The sequence below is a fragment of the Amblyraja radiata genome, chromosome 25, assembly GCF_010909765.2.
Source record: "Amblyraja radiata isolate CabotCenter1 chromosome 25, sAmbRad1.1.pri, whole genome shotgun sequence".
Classification (NCBI taxonomy): domain Eukaryota; kingdom Metazoa; phylum Chordata; class Chondrichthyes; order Rajiformes; family Rajidae; genus Amblyraja; species Amblyraja radiata.
Window position 1 is genome coordinate 16419506 of NC_045980.1, and position 20144 is coordinate 16439649.

The following is a 20144-nucleotide window of genomic DNA, read 5'->3' on the forward strand; positions in this document are numbered from 1 at the left end:
ATTGTGATCATTGCAGCGTGGTGCGCGGAGAACTCCTCTCCTACTGTGTATAATGCGTCCAAATATCTGCACAAGTTATCCACCCGTGTTCAAAGGCTTATCAGCCCCCCATGCATTCGTGTAGTGGTTAATTGCATTTAGGAACAAACTGGTAGCTCCCATGTGCCCTGCAGCCCATTGATAGCTTGCATGTCTGGAGCCAACAGGCCAATTAAGTGGAAACAGAACTGCATATGCTGGATAATACCAAAGTGCTAGAGTAACTCAGCGAGTCAGACAGCATCTCTGGAGAGAAGGAATGGGTGTCGTTTCGGATCAAGACCCTTCTTCAGAATGCTGCCTGTCCTGAGTTACTCCAGCATTTTGTGTCTGCCCCATCTACATAGTACCATTTGCCTGTCTTGCTTTCTCGGCCACTCCCTACACAACATGGACAAGCTACTGAAACTAATTAATCTACCAACCTGCACATCTTTAGGATGCGAGAGGAAACCCACCGATCACAGGGAGACATGTGTCTCTGGCGCTACAAGGCAGCAGCTCTACCCGCTGCGCCACCCTATGCCAGGTGTATCAACATTAAGTACAAAATATCCTGTGACTCAAATAGGCTTCCTTTATTACAAAACAATTAAACAAAACATTAGATTTTGTCCTTGGTGATGGGGAGAGTAACATGGATTTGGTTTGAGCTTATCCTTTTTGTTAGCATTCAAACTGTCATCCTCCAGACTCACATTCATTTTGAGTGTGCACACAATCTTCACAATTAACCATACCCAAGAACATGTATTGATAAAACATGGTTGGTTGATTGACTAAACAGACATAGAGAACACTTTTCCGTTTTCAGTTCAATCCTTTGAGCAACCTAATTCAAGAACTATTTTATCAATTCATATTTTGCCAACATCAAAATCTACATCTTCCAGCAAAGGTGCTTCGGGGCACTTCCTTCAAACAAGACATTTTAGTCAAGCCAGGAATTTAAGAAAATTGATTGAAGAGTTTACAAATAAATGATCCACGACATATGTAATTGCTGTAAAATTATAATTGCGAAATATCTTCAGCTGTTACAAAAGTATGGTTTATGTGCATTAATATCTCAATTTTATCGATGAAACAAAATAATTTCACTTTAGACTTTTACTATAAAAGCAGGCGCTAGTGAGTATGACGACAACATTTGAACAGAAATAAAATATGAATTGGACTTTTTTTTCCATGAAATACAAATGAAGAAATAAGTTTGATTTCCAGTTAAGCTGTGAATGTAGCCAGTAATGTTGTAACAGAAGGAGGAAATCAACTTTATGCTCCATTTACTGAGGTTAAGAATGACCTGTACCTTAATTCCATTTTTTTTACCTTTGTTCCACATTCCCAAGTAATCTGTTTAAAGTCTGCCTTTATAAGAAATGTTAAATTGGAACTAGAAGACATTTGATGTTATTTCAACTTTATATTAACATTTTATAAATAATCTTCCTGGGATTAGAATTATTTTGACTTGTGTGTGTGTGTGTGTATATATATATATATATATATATATATATATACACACACATACACATCTTGTGCTATGGAAGTACAATGGGTACTTTGCGTAAGACAGAACATGATAGATTCTACTGATCTCTGCTAACCGCACGATTAAAACTGCCTTAAGTAGAAAGCATTTTGGTGTATCCAAATATGAGATTTACCAAGATAAAAACCATTGCTGCTAATTTTACAATTCCAGTCATGTCTCACTTTGTAAACTATCATAAACAACATTCATAAGGTGCCTGCAAAGTTTGCAGTAAATAAATGGGGAAAATATACTTAAATCTTTGCAACAATTTCCAGCAAACAACCTTTTATGATCCTGATATTTTATAGTTTAAATAAAATTGGTTTGCCAGTGGTCATTCCAAACAGCACTGAAATGTTATTGGCATCAAACAGAAGACCTCTTCAGCAGTTGGTAACTTGCCAGCACATAATTAATCCAAGCAACTTCAAAAATAGTCATCACTTTCATATACCTATTGAAGGATCTGATTCATCTTCACACAACAGTGCAAATAAGCCAAGTTCCTAAACAAGGTCTTAAATTGCCTGGTAAGGCACAGTGTTAATGGTTTCCAAATCGATTGTTTAACTGGGCCCAAGTACTCGATCACATCCAGGAGTTCAGTCAGCACTTGCACCGTGGAAAAATTGATCGCTCATGCTTGGAGCATCAGGATCCTCTTCTTGCTCCTGCAATGAAGAATTCATTAGTAAACTTCATGATGCAAGTAAATGCTGAAAATCCTCAGGTCTTTCAATGCAATGTTTTGTATCTGAAAGATACAGTGTTTTACTATTATCTACATGTTAGCATAGGATTTTTGATACTAATTTTTTTGTTTTTAAGATAACCTATGGGAAACAAAGTAAAGATCACGCTTTAAATAAAGGTATTCATTTATTGGTCTCAACATCACACTTTCACAGCATCAGCATTTGTAAATCAATTAGTTATTCTCCCTGCTCTCCTGGAGAAATGTCGTCTTGGATTTCATGGGCATCAGAAACCCTTGGATAACTGATCAAAGTAAAACATAGAACAATACAGTAGAGGAATGGGCTCTTCGGCCCATGACATCTGTGTCGACCATGATGCCAATTCCCTGCATGTTTGTATGGCAGTCTAAATGCTGCTTAAAACGTTGATGTGCTTTTAATGTCACTTGTTTGCACACCTGTTGATGTGCTTTTAATGTCTAGTCATACAACACAGAAACAGGCAAATTGGCCCAATTCATCCATGCCGACCAAGATGCCCCATCCAAGCTAGTCCCAATCCCTCTAACCCTTTCCCATCCATGTACCTGTCCTTTAAATGTTGTTATAACCTGCCTCAACTATTACTTCTGGCAGCTCGTTCTGACTCAACACTTTCTGTGTCGAGGTTGGAAAGACAGGTTTTTTAAATAAATGAGAGATGCAAGGTAATGCAACAATTGATTACATCAATTGCATCACGTGCTGAACCATCACGGAATACCAGTCCATGGGGGTGAAGATGATTGGCTGAAAGGGGAAGAATAGTATCACTGAAATAAAATCCTATACATGAATAACTTTCCACACTCACCTTTGGTTCTTTGACTTCAAAGTCCTCTCCATACTGAATGGAAAAGTCAATGTGCTGAAGAGTGATGGAAATACTTTCATCATCGGAACGGTCAAATGGCAAAAAACGAACCATGCTGTAGTCATCAACCTAAAAAGAGAGTTAAAGATCATCCCAAAAAATCTTCCCGATGGCAAACCTATCAAATAGCTTAGCATATTCTGAATCCCCAAAATTTTACCGGAGATGGGGCGGCACAGTGACGCAGCAGTAGAGTTGCTGCCTTACAGCGCCAAAGACCCAGCACCAATCCTGACTACGGGTGCTGTCTGTATGGAGTTTGTATGTTCTACCCATGACTGCGTGGGTTTTCCCCGGATTCCTCCCACACTTCCAAGACGTACAGATTTGTAGGTTCATTGGCTTTGAAAAGATTGTAAATTGTCCCTAGTGTGTAGGATAGTGTAGGATCGCTGGTTTATATTCAGCTAATTACAATTTAGTTTCTTTGATTTCAGCAAATGACACTTACCAATCCACAAATTGCTTTGGTTAATTTCTTAAATTTCTTGCTTTTCCAAATATCAGAGGAGTCTTGCATCAGTGAATACATATCGGGGTCTAAATATCTTAATGAAAATAATTAGATGGAAATATTATTGATATTGCCACAGAACAAATTCTGTAAATGTAGACAACGATTATGAAATACAACAATTTTGCAAAGTAGATTTTCAAATGACGATGAGATCAAGGAGATATCAATAGACTATCGACTGACGTCTATTATAAACGTACTGACTCCCAGAGCTATCTAGGCTACACTTCTCACCTTGCCTTCTGCAAAGACTCTATCCTCTACTCCCAATTCCTCTGTCTATGCCGCATCTGCGCCCAAGATGAGGTATTCCATACCAGTCTTTAGGGAATGGGGGTTCCCCCTTTCCTCATAGACAAGGCTCTCACACGGGTCTCCTCGGTATCCCGCAGCTCCACTCTTGTTCCACCTCCCCCTAGTCGCAACAAGGACAGAGTGCCCCTAGTCCTCACCTTTCACTCCAACACTTTCACCATCTCCACATCTTCCTATCCCCACCCCTTACCGTTTTCCACATAGACCGTTCCCTCTGCAGCTCCCTGGTTAACTTATCCCTTCCCGCCCAAACCACCCCCTCCCCAGGTACTTTTCCCCTGCCACGGCAGGAGATGCAACATCTGTCCCTACACCTCCTGCAGCGTCTCCATCCAAGGACCCCAACAGTTCTTTCAGGTGAGGCACAGATTCACTTGCACCTCCTCCAACCTCATCTACTGTATGCGCTGTTCCGGTGTGGACTCTTATATATCGACGAAACCAAGCGTAGACTGGACGATCGTTTTGCTGAACACATTTGCTCTGTCCGCTTGGGCCTACATAAATCGGCCAATTGCTAAACACATTAACTCCCCATTCCATTCCCATACTGACCTTTATGTTCTAGGTCTCCTGCACTGTCAACGTGAGGCCAAACACAAATTGGAGGAACAGCACCTCATATTTCGCTTGGAATGTTTACAACCCAGCGGTATGAATATTGATTTCTCTAACTTGAAGTAGCCCTTGGTTTCCCTCTCACTGTCACTCCCCCACCCTAGTGCTCCAACTAGTTTTACTGTCCTCCTGATTAATTTTGTATGCCTTGTTGTCATTTTCCCCTCAGCCAACAATTAACTATTCTACATTTCCTTGATCATCGTCTGCTTTAAACTGTCCTTTTCACAAATACATGCTCTTTATACCCTTCCATATCTAATTTCCCTCTCCCCCAGACTCTCAGTCTGAAGAGGGGTCTCGACCCGAAACGTCACCAATTCCTTCTCTCCAGATATGCCACCTGTCCCGCTGTTACTCCAGCATTTTATATCATCTTCATTCTAAAAGTAATTATCATCTGCAATTTGTTATTCAAAAATGTAAAGGCTGGTAAACAAAATTCCTCTCCGAAACCGTGCACCACTTTATTTGTCAATACCACGTGTATTTGTCAATATAATCATTAGTCACAAAATAAATTTTTGCTTACCTTTCAATTTCTTTTTTTGCTTTCTTGTTAAGTAAATCCATTTTTGTCATGATGTTGACCTGCGGAATTTCCAGACACACCATAGCACAGAGGGCTGCCATTACACCTGATACAAACTAAGAAAATTGTAATGTTACATATGTGCATGTTTTGCAGAAAGAAATAGAATTATGCCATGCACGTACAATTAAGAGAAATCATGCATGATTTAAGATTGGCACAGTGGGGCAGCTGGTATAGTTGCTGCCTCACTGCGCCAGAGATCTGGGTTCGATCCTTGGCTGCTGTCTGTGGAGTTTGCTCGTTCCCCCTGTGACTGCATGGGTTTCCTCCGGATTTCTCCTACATCCCAAATTCATGTGGGTTTGTAGGTTAATTGGTCTCTGTAAATTGCCCCTAATGTGTAGGGAGTGAATGAGAAAGTGCAATAACATAGAACTAGTATGAACGGGTGATCGATGGTTGGAGTGGACTCGGCGGACTGAAAGACCCGTTATAAAAGATAAGATAGCCGAACATTTGGATAGCAGTAACAGGATCGGGCCGAGTCAGCATGGATTTACGAAGGGGAAATCATGCTTGACTAATCTTCTTGAATTTTTTGAAGATGTAACTAGGAAAATGGACAAGGGAGAGCCAGTGGATGTAGTGTACCTGGGCTTTCAGAAAGCATTTGATAAGGTCCCACATAGGAGATTAGTGGGCCAAATTAGGGCACATGGTATTGGGGGTAGAGTGCTGACATGGATAGAGAAGTGGTTGGCAGACGGGAAACAAAGAGTAGGGATTAACGGGTCCCTTTCAGAATGGCAGGCAGTGACTAGTGGGGTACCGCAAGGCTCGGTGCTGGGATCACAACTATTTACAATATACATCAATGATTTGGATGAAGGGATTCAAAGTAACATTAGCAAATTTGCAGATGACACAAAGCTGGGTGGCAGTGTGAACTGTGAGGACGATGCTATGAGAATGCAGGGTGACTTGGACAGGTTGGGGAGTGGGCAGATGCATGGCAGATGAAGTTTAATGCGAATAAATGTGAGGTTATCCACTTTGGTAGCAAAAACAGGAAGGCTGATTACTATCTAAATGGCATCAAGTTGGGAATAGGCAAAGTACAATGGGATCTGGGGGTCCTTGTACATCAGTCTATGAAAGTAAGCATGCAGGTACAGCAGGCAGTGAAGAAAGTGAATGGAATGTTGGCCTTTATAACAAGAGGAATCGAATATAGGAGCAAAGAGGTCCTTCTGCAGTTGTACAGAGCCCTAGTGAGACCACACCTGGAGTATTGTGTGCAATTTTGGTCCCCTAATTTAAGGAAGGACATTCTTGCTATTGAGGGAGTGCAGCGTCGGTTTACAAGGTCAATTCCCGGGATGGCGGGACTGTCATATGCTGAGAGAATGGAGCAGCTGGGCTTGTGCACTCTGGAGTTTAGAAGGATGAGAGGGTATCTCATTGAAACATATAAGATTGTTAAGGGCTTGGACACGCTAGAGGCAGGAAACATGTTCCTGATGTTGGGGGAGTCCAGAACCAGGGGCCACAATTTAAGAATAAGGAGTAAGCCATTCAGAACGGAGACGAGGAAACACTTTTTCTCACAGAGAGTGGTGAGTGTGAAATTCTCTGCCTCAGAGGGCAGTGGAGACAGGTTCTCTGGATGCTTTCAAGAGAGAGCTAGATAGGGCTCTTAAAAATAGCGGAGTCAGGGGATATGGGGAGAAGGCAGGAACGGGGTACTGATTGGAGATGATCAGCTATGATCACATTGAATGGCAGTGCTGGCTCGAAGGGCCGAATGGCCTACTCCTGCACCTATTGTCTATTGTTTTAGTCCAATCTATCAAAAAGAATGCTGGTGGAAAATGTTTGGGTTAAATGTGTAATATAGATCCCACATTCTATTTCTGACATGTTGATTTCACCCGTCGCAGATGGAGTTAGTAACAAATGACCCAGGTGTTATTAATTTAAAATGAGGGGGGGGGGGCGGGGGAAACAAACTCTGCTATCTGATCTCTTGAAAAGTCCATCCCAATTAATTAGAAAGGAACTGTATCAGATGCAAACCTACTACTGTGGCTCCAGTAATCGAATAGGCAGCTAGTACTCAGAATCTAACCCTACATAGAAGAATGTGTACTATACTGCCGATTGTCTGGATTTGTTCTCCAATAAGTCAAAGATTAAACCAATGCTAAAAAATAGAAAATATAATTGGGGGAAAAGTAGATTACACGTTCTCCTTTTGCATGTCAATCTATTAAAAATTGCAGATATAATAACTCGTTAAACAATAATAAGATACAACAACATCTTCAATTATTGAATGGTGTTCATTACCTTAAACGACTCCACCATAAACTGAGAATCAACTAGAAATACCCCACAAACACGAAACTCCCACTGCTGTAACTGGTCCACAAGCTGTTTCATTATTGGCAGGTGAGTATATAGCTCAATCTGTCCTATAAATAATCGATAAAAACACATTAAGATACAATGCATTTTCAGATCCAATAGTTAGAACTTATTACATTTAAAATAAAAGGCTCTGATAGGAAGTGAATCCGGAAATACAACTCTCCCATAAGAAATGCCTACTTTGTCTCCAAGGCCTCCAGGATCATCAACTCCCCCCTCCCCTCAATCCATTCCATTTACCTCCAACGTACCTCAAAACGGGCAATAAAGATCATCTCGGACCCCTCCCATCCAGCAAACCACCTTTTCCAGTCTCTCCCTTCAGGGAGGCGCCTCAGGTCACTTGCTACAAAATCCACACGCTTTAAAAACAGTTTCTTCCCCTCAGCAATAAGAACACTCAATTCCCTCCAATAACAGTCAATATTAAGGACTTTTGATGTATACAGTGTCTTGTCTATGGTCTTTGTCTGTTCTTTTGCACTATGTATTGTTGGTGAGATTTGTGATTTGTGATGTGGTATGGATGCACTTTATTACTGTGATCTGTGTTATTAGTGTTAATGTGACTAAAGCAGTGTACCATCATGTACCGAACCCAAATACCACCAACCCTGGTCGTGTGGCAAATAAAGATTCTATCTATCTAAACCCCAAATCAAAATCACCAGATGGTGCTGTGGTAAAAGGATCATCATGCAGGATGCTTGGTTGTACAGATCACTAGATCCTATCCAAACCATACCTTTGCAACTGTAGATTAGAAAATTCTAATATGGATATTGATACTGTTTTTTCCTGCTTTCTTTTGATTGAGCGTTGTTATGATTCATACTAATGATCACTGTTTGAATTCGCCAAATAAATAAAGGGTTTTGGGGCTGCTAACATTCATATTGTTGCATCCCCAGCTTTCTCCCTCATGCTATAATCAGTCTGAAGAAGGGTCCCAACCCAAAACATCACCTATCCATTGCCCTCCAGAAATGCTGCCTGGCCCTGCTGAGTAATCTCAACACTTTGTGTCTTTTTAATCAGCATCTGCGGTTCCTTGAGTCTACATTCATACTTCAAGAGTCGATAGCTTCAGGAGAGGAAGGGAAAATAATCATAAGGCATTTGGAATACCATAACTCAATACAATTAAATTATCATTTTCTTTAACTAATTTATATATTTTTTTAAATAGTATATGTCATTGAGTTAAGGTCTTTGAATGCAGTACCTTCATCAAACACACAGCATTAATTTAAGATGACCACCATTTTAAGCAGAATTCAAGATGGGAAATACATTGTGGTCTTGTTAATGAATGAATGAATGATTAACAAAAAAAGATTTTGCTGCAGGGGAAGCTATTGTTACATGAACCTAATAGCATTTTAAATAAAAATGATTGTATAACCAGAGGTCTCAGATTTAAAGTAATTGGCAAAAGAGCCAAACCAGAAATGAGCAAAACACAAAGTGCTGGAGTAACTAAGCGAGTCAGGCAGCATCGGTGGAGGGTATGGACAGATGACATTTCAGGTCATGACCCACTTCAAGCTCCACTGAGCTACTCCAGCACTTTGTATTTTGCTCAAGATTCCAGCATCTGCAGTTCCTAGTGTCTCCATGATAGATTCTTGATTAGTACGGGTGTCAGCGGTTATAGGGGAAAAGGCAGGAGAATGGGGTTAGGAGGGAGAGATAATAATAATAATAAATTTTATTTGTGGGCGCCTTTCAAAAGTCTCAAGGACACCTTACAGAATTTAACAAGAGTAAAAAACATATAATCGGAGTAAAATAAATAATAAAGACATCACCAATACACAAATTAAAGACAGAATTCGATCCAAAGACAAAAAAAATCAAAAACACAATGTGAAGAGAGGGCAGCGGCAGCTAAACCGCGCCAGCGTACACTCTCCCTTCCGACAGCCATCTTGGACACAAACTAAAATAATCACTTACACACAAAAATCATCCCCCCACAATGGTTACCACTGTGGGGGAAGGCACAATGTCCAGTCCCCATCCCCAGTTCTCCCAAAGTCAGGCCTATTGAGGCCTCCGCTATTGCCTCTACGGAGGCCCGATGTTCCTGGCCGTTCTCGCCGGGTGCTGTTGCCCCGGCGTCGGGAGTCCTCTCAGCGGCTGGGCCACCTGGAACGGCCGCTTCCTTACCGGAGACCGCGGCTTCCGAAGCCGACAAGGCCGCGCCGGTTTGGAGCTCCCAGGCTCCCGATGTTGATATCGGGATAGATCGAGATATAGATCAGCCATGATTAAATGGCGGCGTAGACTTGATGGGCCGAATGGCCTAATTCTGCTACTGTCACTTATGACCTTATAATGGTTTCCTATTACACAGAATTGCTAAAATTTAGAATATTTTTCTTGTAAAGGTGTTGATAGATGAGAAATTGAAGGATGAAAAATTGAACAGCTATTGGGTAATGGGAGAGAAATGAGACTAATGAGACAAGTCTTTCAGAGATTCACCAGAGGCACGAAGAACCTCTGGTTTCTCCCGTATCAATCTATGATTCTATAACTGGTGAGTGCCTGGAATAAGCTGCCAGTGGCATTTAGAAGCTTTTAGATAAGCACATGGATATGGATCATGCGCAGGCAGATGAGATTAGGGTATTTTAGCATCACATTCGACACAGATATTGTGGTCCAAAGGGCCTGTTTCTGTGTAAGAAGGAACTGCAGATGCTGGTTTAAACCGAAGATAGACACAAAAAGCTGGAGTAGCTCAGCGGGACAGGCAGCATCTCTGGAGAGAAGGGTGACGTTTCGGGTTGAGACCCTTCTTCAGCCTTCTGTGCTGTACTTTTCTATGTTCTCGGAGGAAGATCATAGTTCAAAGCCTCCTGGAAGATTTGCAACATCCTCTTTTGGGAATTATCAGACCATGGGATTTAGGCCAAACGGGGCAAAGGGAATAGTTGAGATCAGGTATCTAGGTTGGCATGGTCAATTTGTGCCAAAGCGCCGAAATGGTCCTTCCATAAGCTAGGGTACTGTCCAATAACCCCATTGTGGACATTGGATTATGTCTTTGGAACTGCTATGCTAAAATGCTGAGAACTATATTCTGCACTCTGTATCTTCCCCTTTGCTCTATCTATTGAGCTTGAACTGATGGTACATCTGGTCTGTTTGGATAACATGGAAAACAAAGCTTTTCACTGTACCTCAGTGACAAGTGACAATAATAAACCCAATCCTAAAAGAACCCACTTACCGTCACCATCAAACTCCATCTGCGGTGGTTTGCAAATTCTCACTTGTTACCTGACAACCCACAGAACTGTGATGGAACCTGGTCAACCTCAATCCTGAGAATCTGCCAACAAAGATACCCAGAGCAGTAGAGGAAATAAATATAGATCAGTACGTACCTGGACAATCAAAGAGTATATAATCATCCTCCATGTGCCCAAGGCAATCTGCCAACCAATCAAAGTTGTTGGCAAAGTATTCCATGCAGTAAATGAGCCCACCATTTGGACCAAATCTCAATGAGTCATCTTCCATCACATCGTCTACTTGGATGAGCTCCCGGATATCTGAAGTGAATACATTTTATTAGCCAAGTATGCATACATACAAGGAATTTGCCTTGATGCTTTGCTCGCAAGTAACAACATAACATACAGTAGACAATTAAAAATAAAACATTATAATTTAAACATGTGGAGAATGAAATAAAATACCAGAGCAAAAGGAGGCTACAGATCTTTGGCTGTTGAGTAGAGCTACTGCTTGTGGAAAAAAAGCTGTTTATGTCTGCCTGTGGCGGCTTTGATAGTCCGGAGTCGCCTTCCAGAGATAAGTGCTTCAAAGAGTTTGTGGCCAGGGTGAGAGGGGTCAGAGATGATCTTGCCCGCTCGCTTCCTGGCCCTTGCAATGTACAGTTCGTTGATGGGGGGGGGGGGGGAGGGTTGCAGCCAACAACCTTCTCGGCTGATCGAACGATGCGCTGCAGCCTCCGTATATCATGTTTGGTGGCTGAGCCAAACCAGACCATGCTGGAGAAGGTGAGGACCGACACTATGATGGCAGTATAAAACTGGACCATCATTGCCTGCGGCAGATTGTGTTTCCTCAACTGCCGCAGGAAGTACATCCTCTGTTGGGCCTTTCTGACTATGTAGTCGATGGTGGCCTCCCATTTAAGGTCAGTGGAGATGATGGTTCCAAGGAACTTAAATGACTCCTCAAATGTGACTGTAGTGTTGTTGATGGTGAGTGGGGGGAGGGGAGAGGGAGCTCTCCTAAAATCTACAATCAATCCCACCGTCTTAAGAGCATTGAGCTCCAGGTTGTTGCGATGGCACCAGGACACCAGCTGTGTCACTTCCTGTCTGTAGGTAGATTCCTCCCCATCCTGGATCAGCCCAATTAGGGTTGTGAGGTCCGCAAACTTGAGAAGCTTGACAGAGGAGTCTGTGGAGGTGCAGTCGTTGGTGTAGAGAGAGTAAAGGAGAGGGGAGAGTACACAGCCTTGCAGTGCTTCTATGCTGAGGGTCAGCGGGTCTGAGATGTGCTTTCCCAGCCTCTCATGCTGCTTCCTGTTTGTCATGAAGTTGGTGATCCACTGACAGAGGGGTTCAGGCAGTCAACTGGGAGAGTTTGGAGAGTAGTAGCTCTGGCACAATAGTGTTGAATGCAGAGCTAAAATCCACAAACAAAATCTTTGCAGAAGTCCCCTATCTTGATCAATTAACAGAAGAAAGCTTAACTTACTCTGAGATTCCAAATTTATATCCATTTTAAAACTGGACATTGCGTCAAAATATTTAAAAGTGAGAATTGTGACAACTAAATGTTCACTTTCTTTTGCAAAACCAAGTGAATATATCATAAAATCAGAATTAAGCTTATGAAGAGCTGCCAATTTTTCAGTGCACCCCGTTCCAATTCCCACACGGTTATCTAGCAAGTCTTTGTGAGAATAATAACAACTGTGTACAAGGTGTCTTGGAACTTATGTCCCAGTGTATGTAAAAAGATACAGTATGGGGAGGAGTACAATGACAATTTAGCCTGCAGGCATTTTCTTGCTCCAAAGGACAGACTGTAAACTTATTAGGATATTACTAACTAGACTCTGGACCACATGCATATACAGGAAATGGAGGTATATGGATCATTTATTATTAGTTGAACTTCGCACCATGTATGGCGCAAACCTAGTGGGAGACAAAGAGCCTGTTCCTGTGCCGTACTGTTCTATGCTAACTACAGGGCCAGAAACAACACTCCTATTCACCTGACTTCAATGCGTTTCTTCAGCTCATAATCAGCGAATTATATTTTAATGGATTTATTAACAGCCTTATTGTATTTAACTAAAACATAAGTACCGGCGCCACAGTGACAGAACATGTAGTGCTGCTGCCTCACAGTTCTGGAGATCAGGCTCAAACTTGGCATCAGGTGTTGGCTGTGGAAATGCACACATTCTCCCTGTCTGTGTGGTTTTCCTCTGGGTATGCCAGCACTTCTCTGGGATGTTGGAGGAAGCTGGCATACCCAGGGGAAAATCACACAGACAGATTGTTATTTTGCTACTGCAAATTACCTCCCATATTGGTGAAGAGAAAGTTAATGGGCATGGGATAAAGAATAGATTACAGGGAATGGGGTTGATCTGAGAGCTGGCATTGCCCCCAATTGGTCAAATGGTCTTTTTGCTTACTGTAAAGGAATATGAAATGTGAAAAGAAAATTACATTTAATTAAAATCCCAAATTAAAGATGTTTCACAAAGGAGAATGATAAAATTGAGGAATTTGCTCATGATATGTCTTCAACACTGAAGGATATTAAAAATAAATTACAAAGACAAAATATTAAAGAAAATCATCACTTAGACTTGCCAGTAAATCAACAGAAAAGGAAGTCTAGAATCATAGAGTTCTACAGCAGGGAAACTGAGCCTTCGACCCAACTCATCCGTGGCGAGCAAGGTGCCTCATCTAAGCTAGCCCCATTTGCCCATGTTTGGCCCTTATCGCTCTAAACCTTTCCTATCCATGTACATGTCCAAATGTCTTTTTAATATTATTACTATATCTGCCAACTATTTCCTCCAACTCATTACACATACCCATCACCCTCTGTTTGAAAAGTTTGCCCTTCAGGCTCCTAATATATATTTTCCCTCTTTCCTTAAACCTATGCACTCTAGTTCTTACTTCCCCTATACTATGGGAAAAAGAGGGGGAGAGGGCCGTGGCAGCAGTGAGTGAGTGAGTGAGTTGCTGGCATGATCCCCGACCCCGTCCTTCTCAACGCTCCTGCCAACCCCGCATCTTTACCCCTGGCGGCCCAGCCAATTTGTGTAGCCCAGGCCGTGCTGACCCGGGCCAGACTCCCCACACGCTGTGAAAGGAACTCTTCCCCCCCCCCCCCCCCAATGGTGCTGTCCTTTTACAGCCGCTTCTCAACAGCTGCCAGCGATGAGGGATACACTTGGATATCCCTCAGTACAGCAACATCGTTCTTGATGTTGCTGTACTGAGGGATAGCGAAGTCTATCTTTCTTGGCTAACAACCTAACCTTCAGCCTCCAAGACGCAGGTAAATTTTCGTGCCTTATTTTTGGGTAAAAAATAGCGCCTTCATTGCCGGGAAATACGGGTACATCATTTTGTTTGCACGAGATATTAACATACTTCAAAAGTATGTTTATAAATCTAATGTATGTATAATTTTTTTTATCAACATTTTAAAGATAATTTGCAAAAATCATAAGCCAACTTGCCTGCCAAAACAGAATAATCAAAGTATTCGGCAGCAGGGTCAAGGTTCACAACCTGCACAGACCGATTCAACACCTCACATTGCTGCTGTATGGTAGAACAGTAAGTGCTCTGGAATGAAAGAAGATTATACAGTATGGACCACACGGTTAAATATACAAATTAAAGAACATTAACATTTTCCTACATCTCTGCACCTATAATGCATTATGATTCAAATTTTGCAATATTGTAGAGGGTCACTCAAGAAACATACATATACCACATCTAAACACATTGACATCAGGTAGTATAACAACATTTAAAAGACATTTTGACAAGTACATGGTTAGGAAAGATTTAAAGGGAAATATGAGCCAAATGCAAACAGGTGGGACTAGTGTAGATAGGCAGGTTGAGCTGAAGGACCAGTTTCCGTGTTGACTCTTTGACATCTAGTCCAAAAGTATGTTTAGTTTAGCATTAAATTCCAATTAAATTTATATGATCATTTTCATCAAGACTATATAATTACTGTTATAACCCATCACAGAATATTTTTAAAGAAAATAACTCAATTGATGCCTGATCACAAAATCACGAGGTCACAAGATCACATTAAAATCACAAAATAATTTCAGCAAACGTTTCAGATAATGTTATAAACTGCAAAGAAATGAAATCCACATTAAGATGTTGAAGCTTTTGTACAAAAATTAAGTGTCCTTTAAAGGCTGTTGAGAATTCAGGCATAAACCGATTGTTCATTAGCTGAAATACAAGAGTCAAGAGTGTTTAATTGGCATATGTACCAAAACTGATGAAATTCGTAAACTTGCAGCAGAACAGGTCTGTAAACACAGTACTCAATAGTGAAGCTTCGCAATGATGGGGCCTCGGCAGTGGTGAAGCCTCGCGGGTCGATGAGAGCGTGGAGGACCACCGTGAGGGAGGTGGGGGGAGAACAATGGACAATGGGGGAGGTGGGACAAAGGACAATGGGGACCCGGCATGGGGGAACTGTTGGGGGGGAGACAAAAGGGGGAGCCGGCTTGCTTTGTAACTTTGTCAGCGTCGTAGGTGGCTGCATACATTGTGAATGCAAGCAAAGAATCTCACTGCGCCTAGTCACATGTGACAATAAAGTATTCCTATTCCTAAAGCAAACATAATTAATTCAATAAATTTTAAATAGTATTAGTTCAAAACAGAACAAAGCCTGAAGCCTCTTCTGCAACCAAGACAGTTTCTAGTTTGGAATTTAGTTGGTCTTTGTAGTGTTCATTAGCCTGATGGCTTGTGAGTGTTACCAAAGATCTATAAAGTGGAATAAGAATACAATGAGAGGTATGGGATCGTTTTAGGTATCCTGTTACAGAAGCCATAAATGTCGTTTTGAGAAGAAAGTGAGCAGTTTGTTTTTAATTGTAAAGGATCGGAATAGAAGATTTATCTTCTGATTCCTGGCATATTGAAAGGGTTTAACAACATAAGAAAGTTTAAAATAAGTGTCGTAATGCAGTTGTTTAATCTGAAACGCGTTGCTGAAGAGTTGAATCAGGGACCAAAGGATTTTAATTATTCCATGTTACATGAATGCTCTTTAGTCTTGAGGCAATCTTGACATCGCAGAATTACTGAAAAACGGTGCAATAGATTTATTTGGTGGAGTTTATAGGAGTTTAACGAAGCCACGAGGACGGCTGACGCAGCCAGGCTCAGGATCAGGCTCGGCCGATGTTGTCCACCCTCCGCGAACGCGCGCCGGCGCCATTTGCTGCCAAAGACCGCAAGTACCTTGCCACTGCCGGCGGGCCCCATCACCAGCTGGGCATATCGAGGCATCCCGGGCCAGTTAATGGCGGGGAATCTCTTCGGATTCCGCGGCCTTCAGGTAGGGGTAGGCCTCCACCTCGTCGCCATGGCGCCCGGCTACGGAAGCCCGGTCGCGGTGACAGCGGCGTAATCGCGCATTTCGCTCCGCGCGCAGGCGGCGGCTCCTTGCGGGCAGTAACCCCGCGCCTCAAACACGAGTGGCAGCAGTCTGCGACATCAACGGCTTTAGTAAGAGTCCAACGTGTTTAATTATCATATGTACAGACTGAAGCACAACGGGCCTTTCACACAATACATAGAGACTATTGTACAAAGTATTGGTGAGGGTATTGAGAGAAGCTGGGAAGTAGACAAGGGTTTGCTTAACATCCTAGCATCTGTAGTTACCTGTGTCTCAAAGATTATGGTCATTAGGTTATGCAGTGAGAAGCTGCTAACTCTGTGTCTCCTCCACAAGGCTAATCTTTTATACCAGCATCACCCCATTTCTTAATATCTAAAATGCTATTGCTCTCCATCTTGAACTGAACCTCCACAACCTTCTTTAGTATAAACTACCAAAGATATTAAGAAGGCAGCTGTTCCTATGCTCTCAGTGGTAAAATAGTGACATTTATAATTAAGAATTATAAATATTTTGAAGAATATTTATTTGATTCCATATTTTTACCAGCAATTAAAGAAGATGATTGGGGGAGAAAAGCTTTATATAACTATAGAAACAAGGAACTGCAGAATCTGATTTACACAAAAGGACGCAAAGTAACTCAGGGGGTCAGGCAGCATCTCTGGAGAAAAGGAAAGGTGACGTTTCGGGTCGAGACCCTTCTTCACATATTACTTAATTGGTCAGTTTTCTCAGGTATTTCCATCGGCAAAATTAAATTTGGTTAATAGAGTTGTCACCACATTAGTGATGTACTTTGCATGGTTTTTTTCTAGTGGACACATCTGATTTGTTCTCAGTATGTTATTCAAAAGAAACAGATTTATTATCGGGAAAGCTGTGATTTATTTTCCATTCAAAGTCTTTCTATGAACTAAATTCCAATGAGCAATTGGGGTTAAAGGTGGAAGCTTCATCCTTATATATAACCTCCCACAGGGAATAACTAATCCACTAATTGTGATCCATATGATAAAATTAATATTTCCAATATCCCTTTCATGAGCATATTAACAAACCAATCAATTTTTCAATGGCAAAATCGACTTGCTAATTGATCTTGTATTAACTATTAAGTATAATTTACATCCGAGAGAGTGTAAAATATATCAATTTATCATCGGCATATGTGTAGGATAAAACTGTAGATGCTGGTTTAAACCGAAGATAGACCACAAAATGCTGGAGTGACTCAGTGGGACACGCAGCATCTCTGGAGACAAGGAATGGGTGACGTTTTGGGTCGAGACCCTTCTTAGGAATGGGTGACCCAAAACGCCATCCATTCCTTCTCTCCAGAGATGATGCCCGCTGAGTTACTCCAGCATTTTGTATCTGTCATCTGCATATATTGAACTCTGGATTCAATTGGATGAATGTGAAGTTTACATAAAGAAGTTTGATCATTGAACCATTTAATTTAAATTGTAATCCAGATTCAGATGAATGTAGATAGTCACCAATACAATTGATTGCAATGGAGGGGTCTCCATTACTGTGTCCTACTTAGCACATTAATGATGGAATGAAAATAGAGTTATCTATAAGATAGCAAATTAGGTAAATTGATTTGTCAATCCAGTATCAGATGTTTAAGCAGATTTTTTCAGAATAGACAAGAAACAGTAGATACATTGCAATGGTAGAGAAAAGAAATCCAAGGAGAGGGTGTACTTTCTGCAGTTAACTAAATAAAAGTTGAAAATTGTCAAATTCATAGAAAAGTACATAATTGTACTAGGAGAGATGATGGGTTATATGATTTGAGGAAGTGGGTGTAGCAGTTTATTAAATAAAACACAAAGCGTTGGAGTAACGGTTAGGCAGCGTCTGTGGAGGACGGATAGGTGGACATATGGGGGGGGGGGGGGGGGGGGTATGAGGGAGAGTAGAGAATGGGGGGGGGGGGGAGAGGAGGGGGTGTGAGGGAGGGGAGAGAGAGAGGGGCGTTGTTAAATGTTACCTAAAATTGGAGAATTCAGTAACGGCGCCTGCACTGCAAGTTACCATTGCAGTTCATAAACAACTGTTGTAACACAACAGGCACTGACTAGCATTGTACATGTATTGGTGCGTGCTTACCCTGCACTGATTCATTTAAAAAACCCGATTAAGATAATTAATGAAAATAACATTTTAAAAGTGACCCAGACAAAACACGTAACAGTTAATTGAGACGTAGTTATTAAATCAATTGTAACATAAATGGCACTGGGTGTGTTTTTATAAATCCCTTACCTCAAGAGGTTATGAAGCAGAACCTTAAAGAGATGTGAAGTTTAGTTGGCATTTGTCTAACGGCGTTAGAACTCTCACGCTGTTACACTCCGCTTTGTATCAATTTCTCCCGCTGTCGGCCACGCCCACGGTGAGCAGCATCTCTGGAGAGAGGGAGACTCCCATAAACCAACCTAGCTACTGATGCTCGGATCTGCAGCTGTTTGGTTGCGGTGGGGGTTGGAAGTAACGGGCGCTAAACGAGATATGGACTCCAGGAAACAGGTCACCTTTTTGGAACGAGAGTCTGTTTGCCAAGACCTGCAGCAGCTAACCAAGACTAACGCAGGAGGGAGGCAAGGAGCACATTTATTATGTCTTACTTTTTCATTCTCATCCTAGCTCTGACATTTGCAAAAATCAAAACCACAGCTTTTGCTTATCGCCGGTATAAATCAATGATTTTCGCACTTGGAAGCCAATTTAACGTAGCTTTCGCACTTGGAAGCTTTTAACGTAGAACACAAAGTGCTGGAGTAACTCAGCGGATCAGGCAGCATCCCTGGAGGGCTAGATAGAGGACATTTTGGGCGGGACCCTTCTTCAGACTCAATAATTTCAAGTGCTCAATAATATCTCAATGATATCTGTGGCAGGAAATTAAAATCTGCGAGGAAAATACAACTCTTTGGCGGATGGAGACGAAAGTCGATTGTTTCAAGTTAAGTTTTATTCGTAAAACGGTTAAACATACGATGCGTCTCACACAACCAACAAAACAAATCCAGTCACAACGGTGGTCTAGAGCGACGGAAGGGGCAACGCCCAGAAAGCATGCGAAACGCAACCCCTCCCCAGTGTCACATGCCCGAGGCACCCGACTGCAGGGTTCGACTACCTGCGAGCACCAGCAGGTGCCGCTACAGGGCCCCCCCCAGAACCTGAGGTACAACGCGTGGCCCTCGCAAGCGGGGCGGGCGTAACAGTAGGAGCCGGCAAAACAGGGCCGGTAGGTGGGACGGTCGTAACAATGGGGACCGGCGGAACAAAGCTGGAAACAGATGTGCTCAGCACGGGCGGAACGGCTGGCGGATGACCTCTACGTCGCGGTGGAGCAACGACCACCGGGTTATCCCCTCCCACGTAGGCGGGCTTGAGACGGCCGATGGAGACGAACTCCTGCCGGCAACCCACGTCCAACGTGAACGTGGCGACTCCGGCCCGCAGCACCTGGAAAGGCCCTTCATAGACCCGCTGCAGTGGCAAGCGGTGAGCGTCCTTGCGGATGAAAACGTAGGCACACTGTTGTAACACCGCGGGCACATGCACCGCAGACAACCTATGCCTGAAAGTGGGAATGGGAGCCAACGTGCGCACCCGTTCACGAAGGCCGACCAGCAACGCCGGGGCCGACACCTCCTGACCCCGGGCGGCAGGCAGGAAATCCCCAGGCACTGAGCCATACACGAGCTCAGCTGAGGAAGCAGCCAAATCCTCCTTAGGCGTGGTACGGATACCCAGGAGGACCCAGGGCAGCTGGTCCACCCAATCCGGACCCGTAAGCCGGGCCTTCA

The 20144-nt window shown here is 42.5% G+C and overlaps 1 protein-coding gene across 1 annotated transcript; it reads right to left on the minus strand.

Annotated features, from left to right (window-relative positions):
* Positions 1-596: 596 nt before the first annotated feature.
* On the minus strand, positions 597-16333 carry gpn3 (GPN-loop GTPase 3). Its single transcript, XM_033043278.1, has 8 exons — positions 16149-16333; positions 14375-14483; positions 11004-11171; positions 7525-7649; positions 5173-5288; positions 3642-3738; positions 3131-3259; positions 597-2250 (listed from the first exon to the last, which is right to left on the minus strand). The coding sequence occupies exons 1-8, from the start codon at positions 16194-16196 to the stop codon at positions 2182-2184; spliced, it is 861 nt and encodes a 286-aa protein (XP_032899169.1). The 5' UTR covers positions 16197-16333; the 3' UTR covers positions 597-2181.
* Between the last annotated feature and the right edge of the window lie 3811 nt (positions 16334-20144).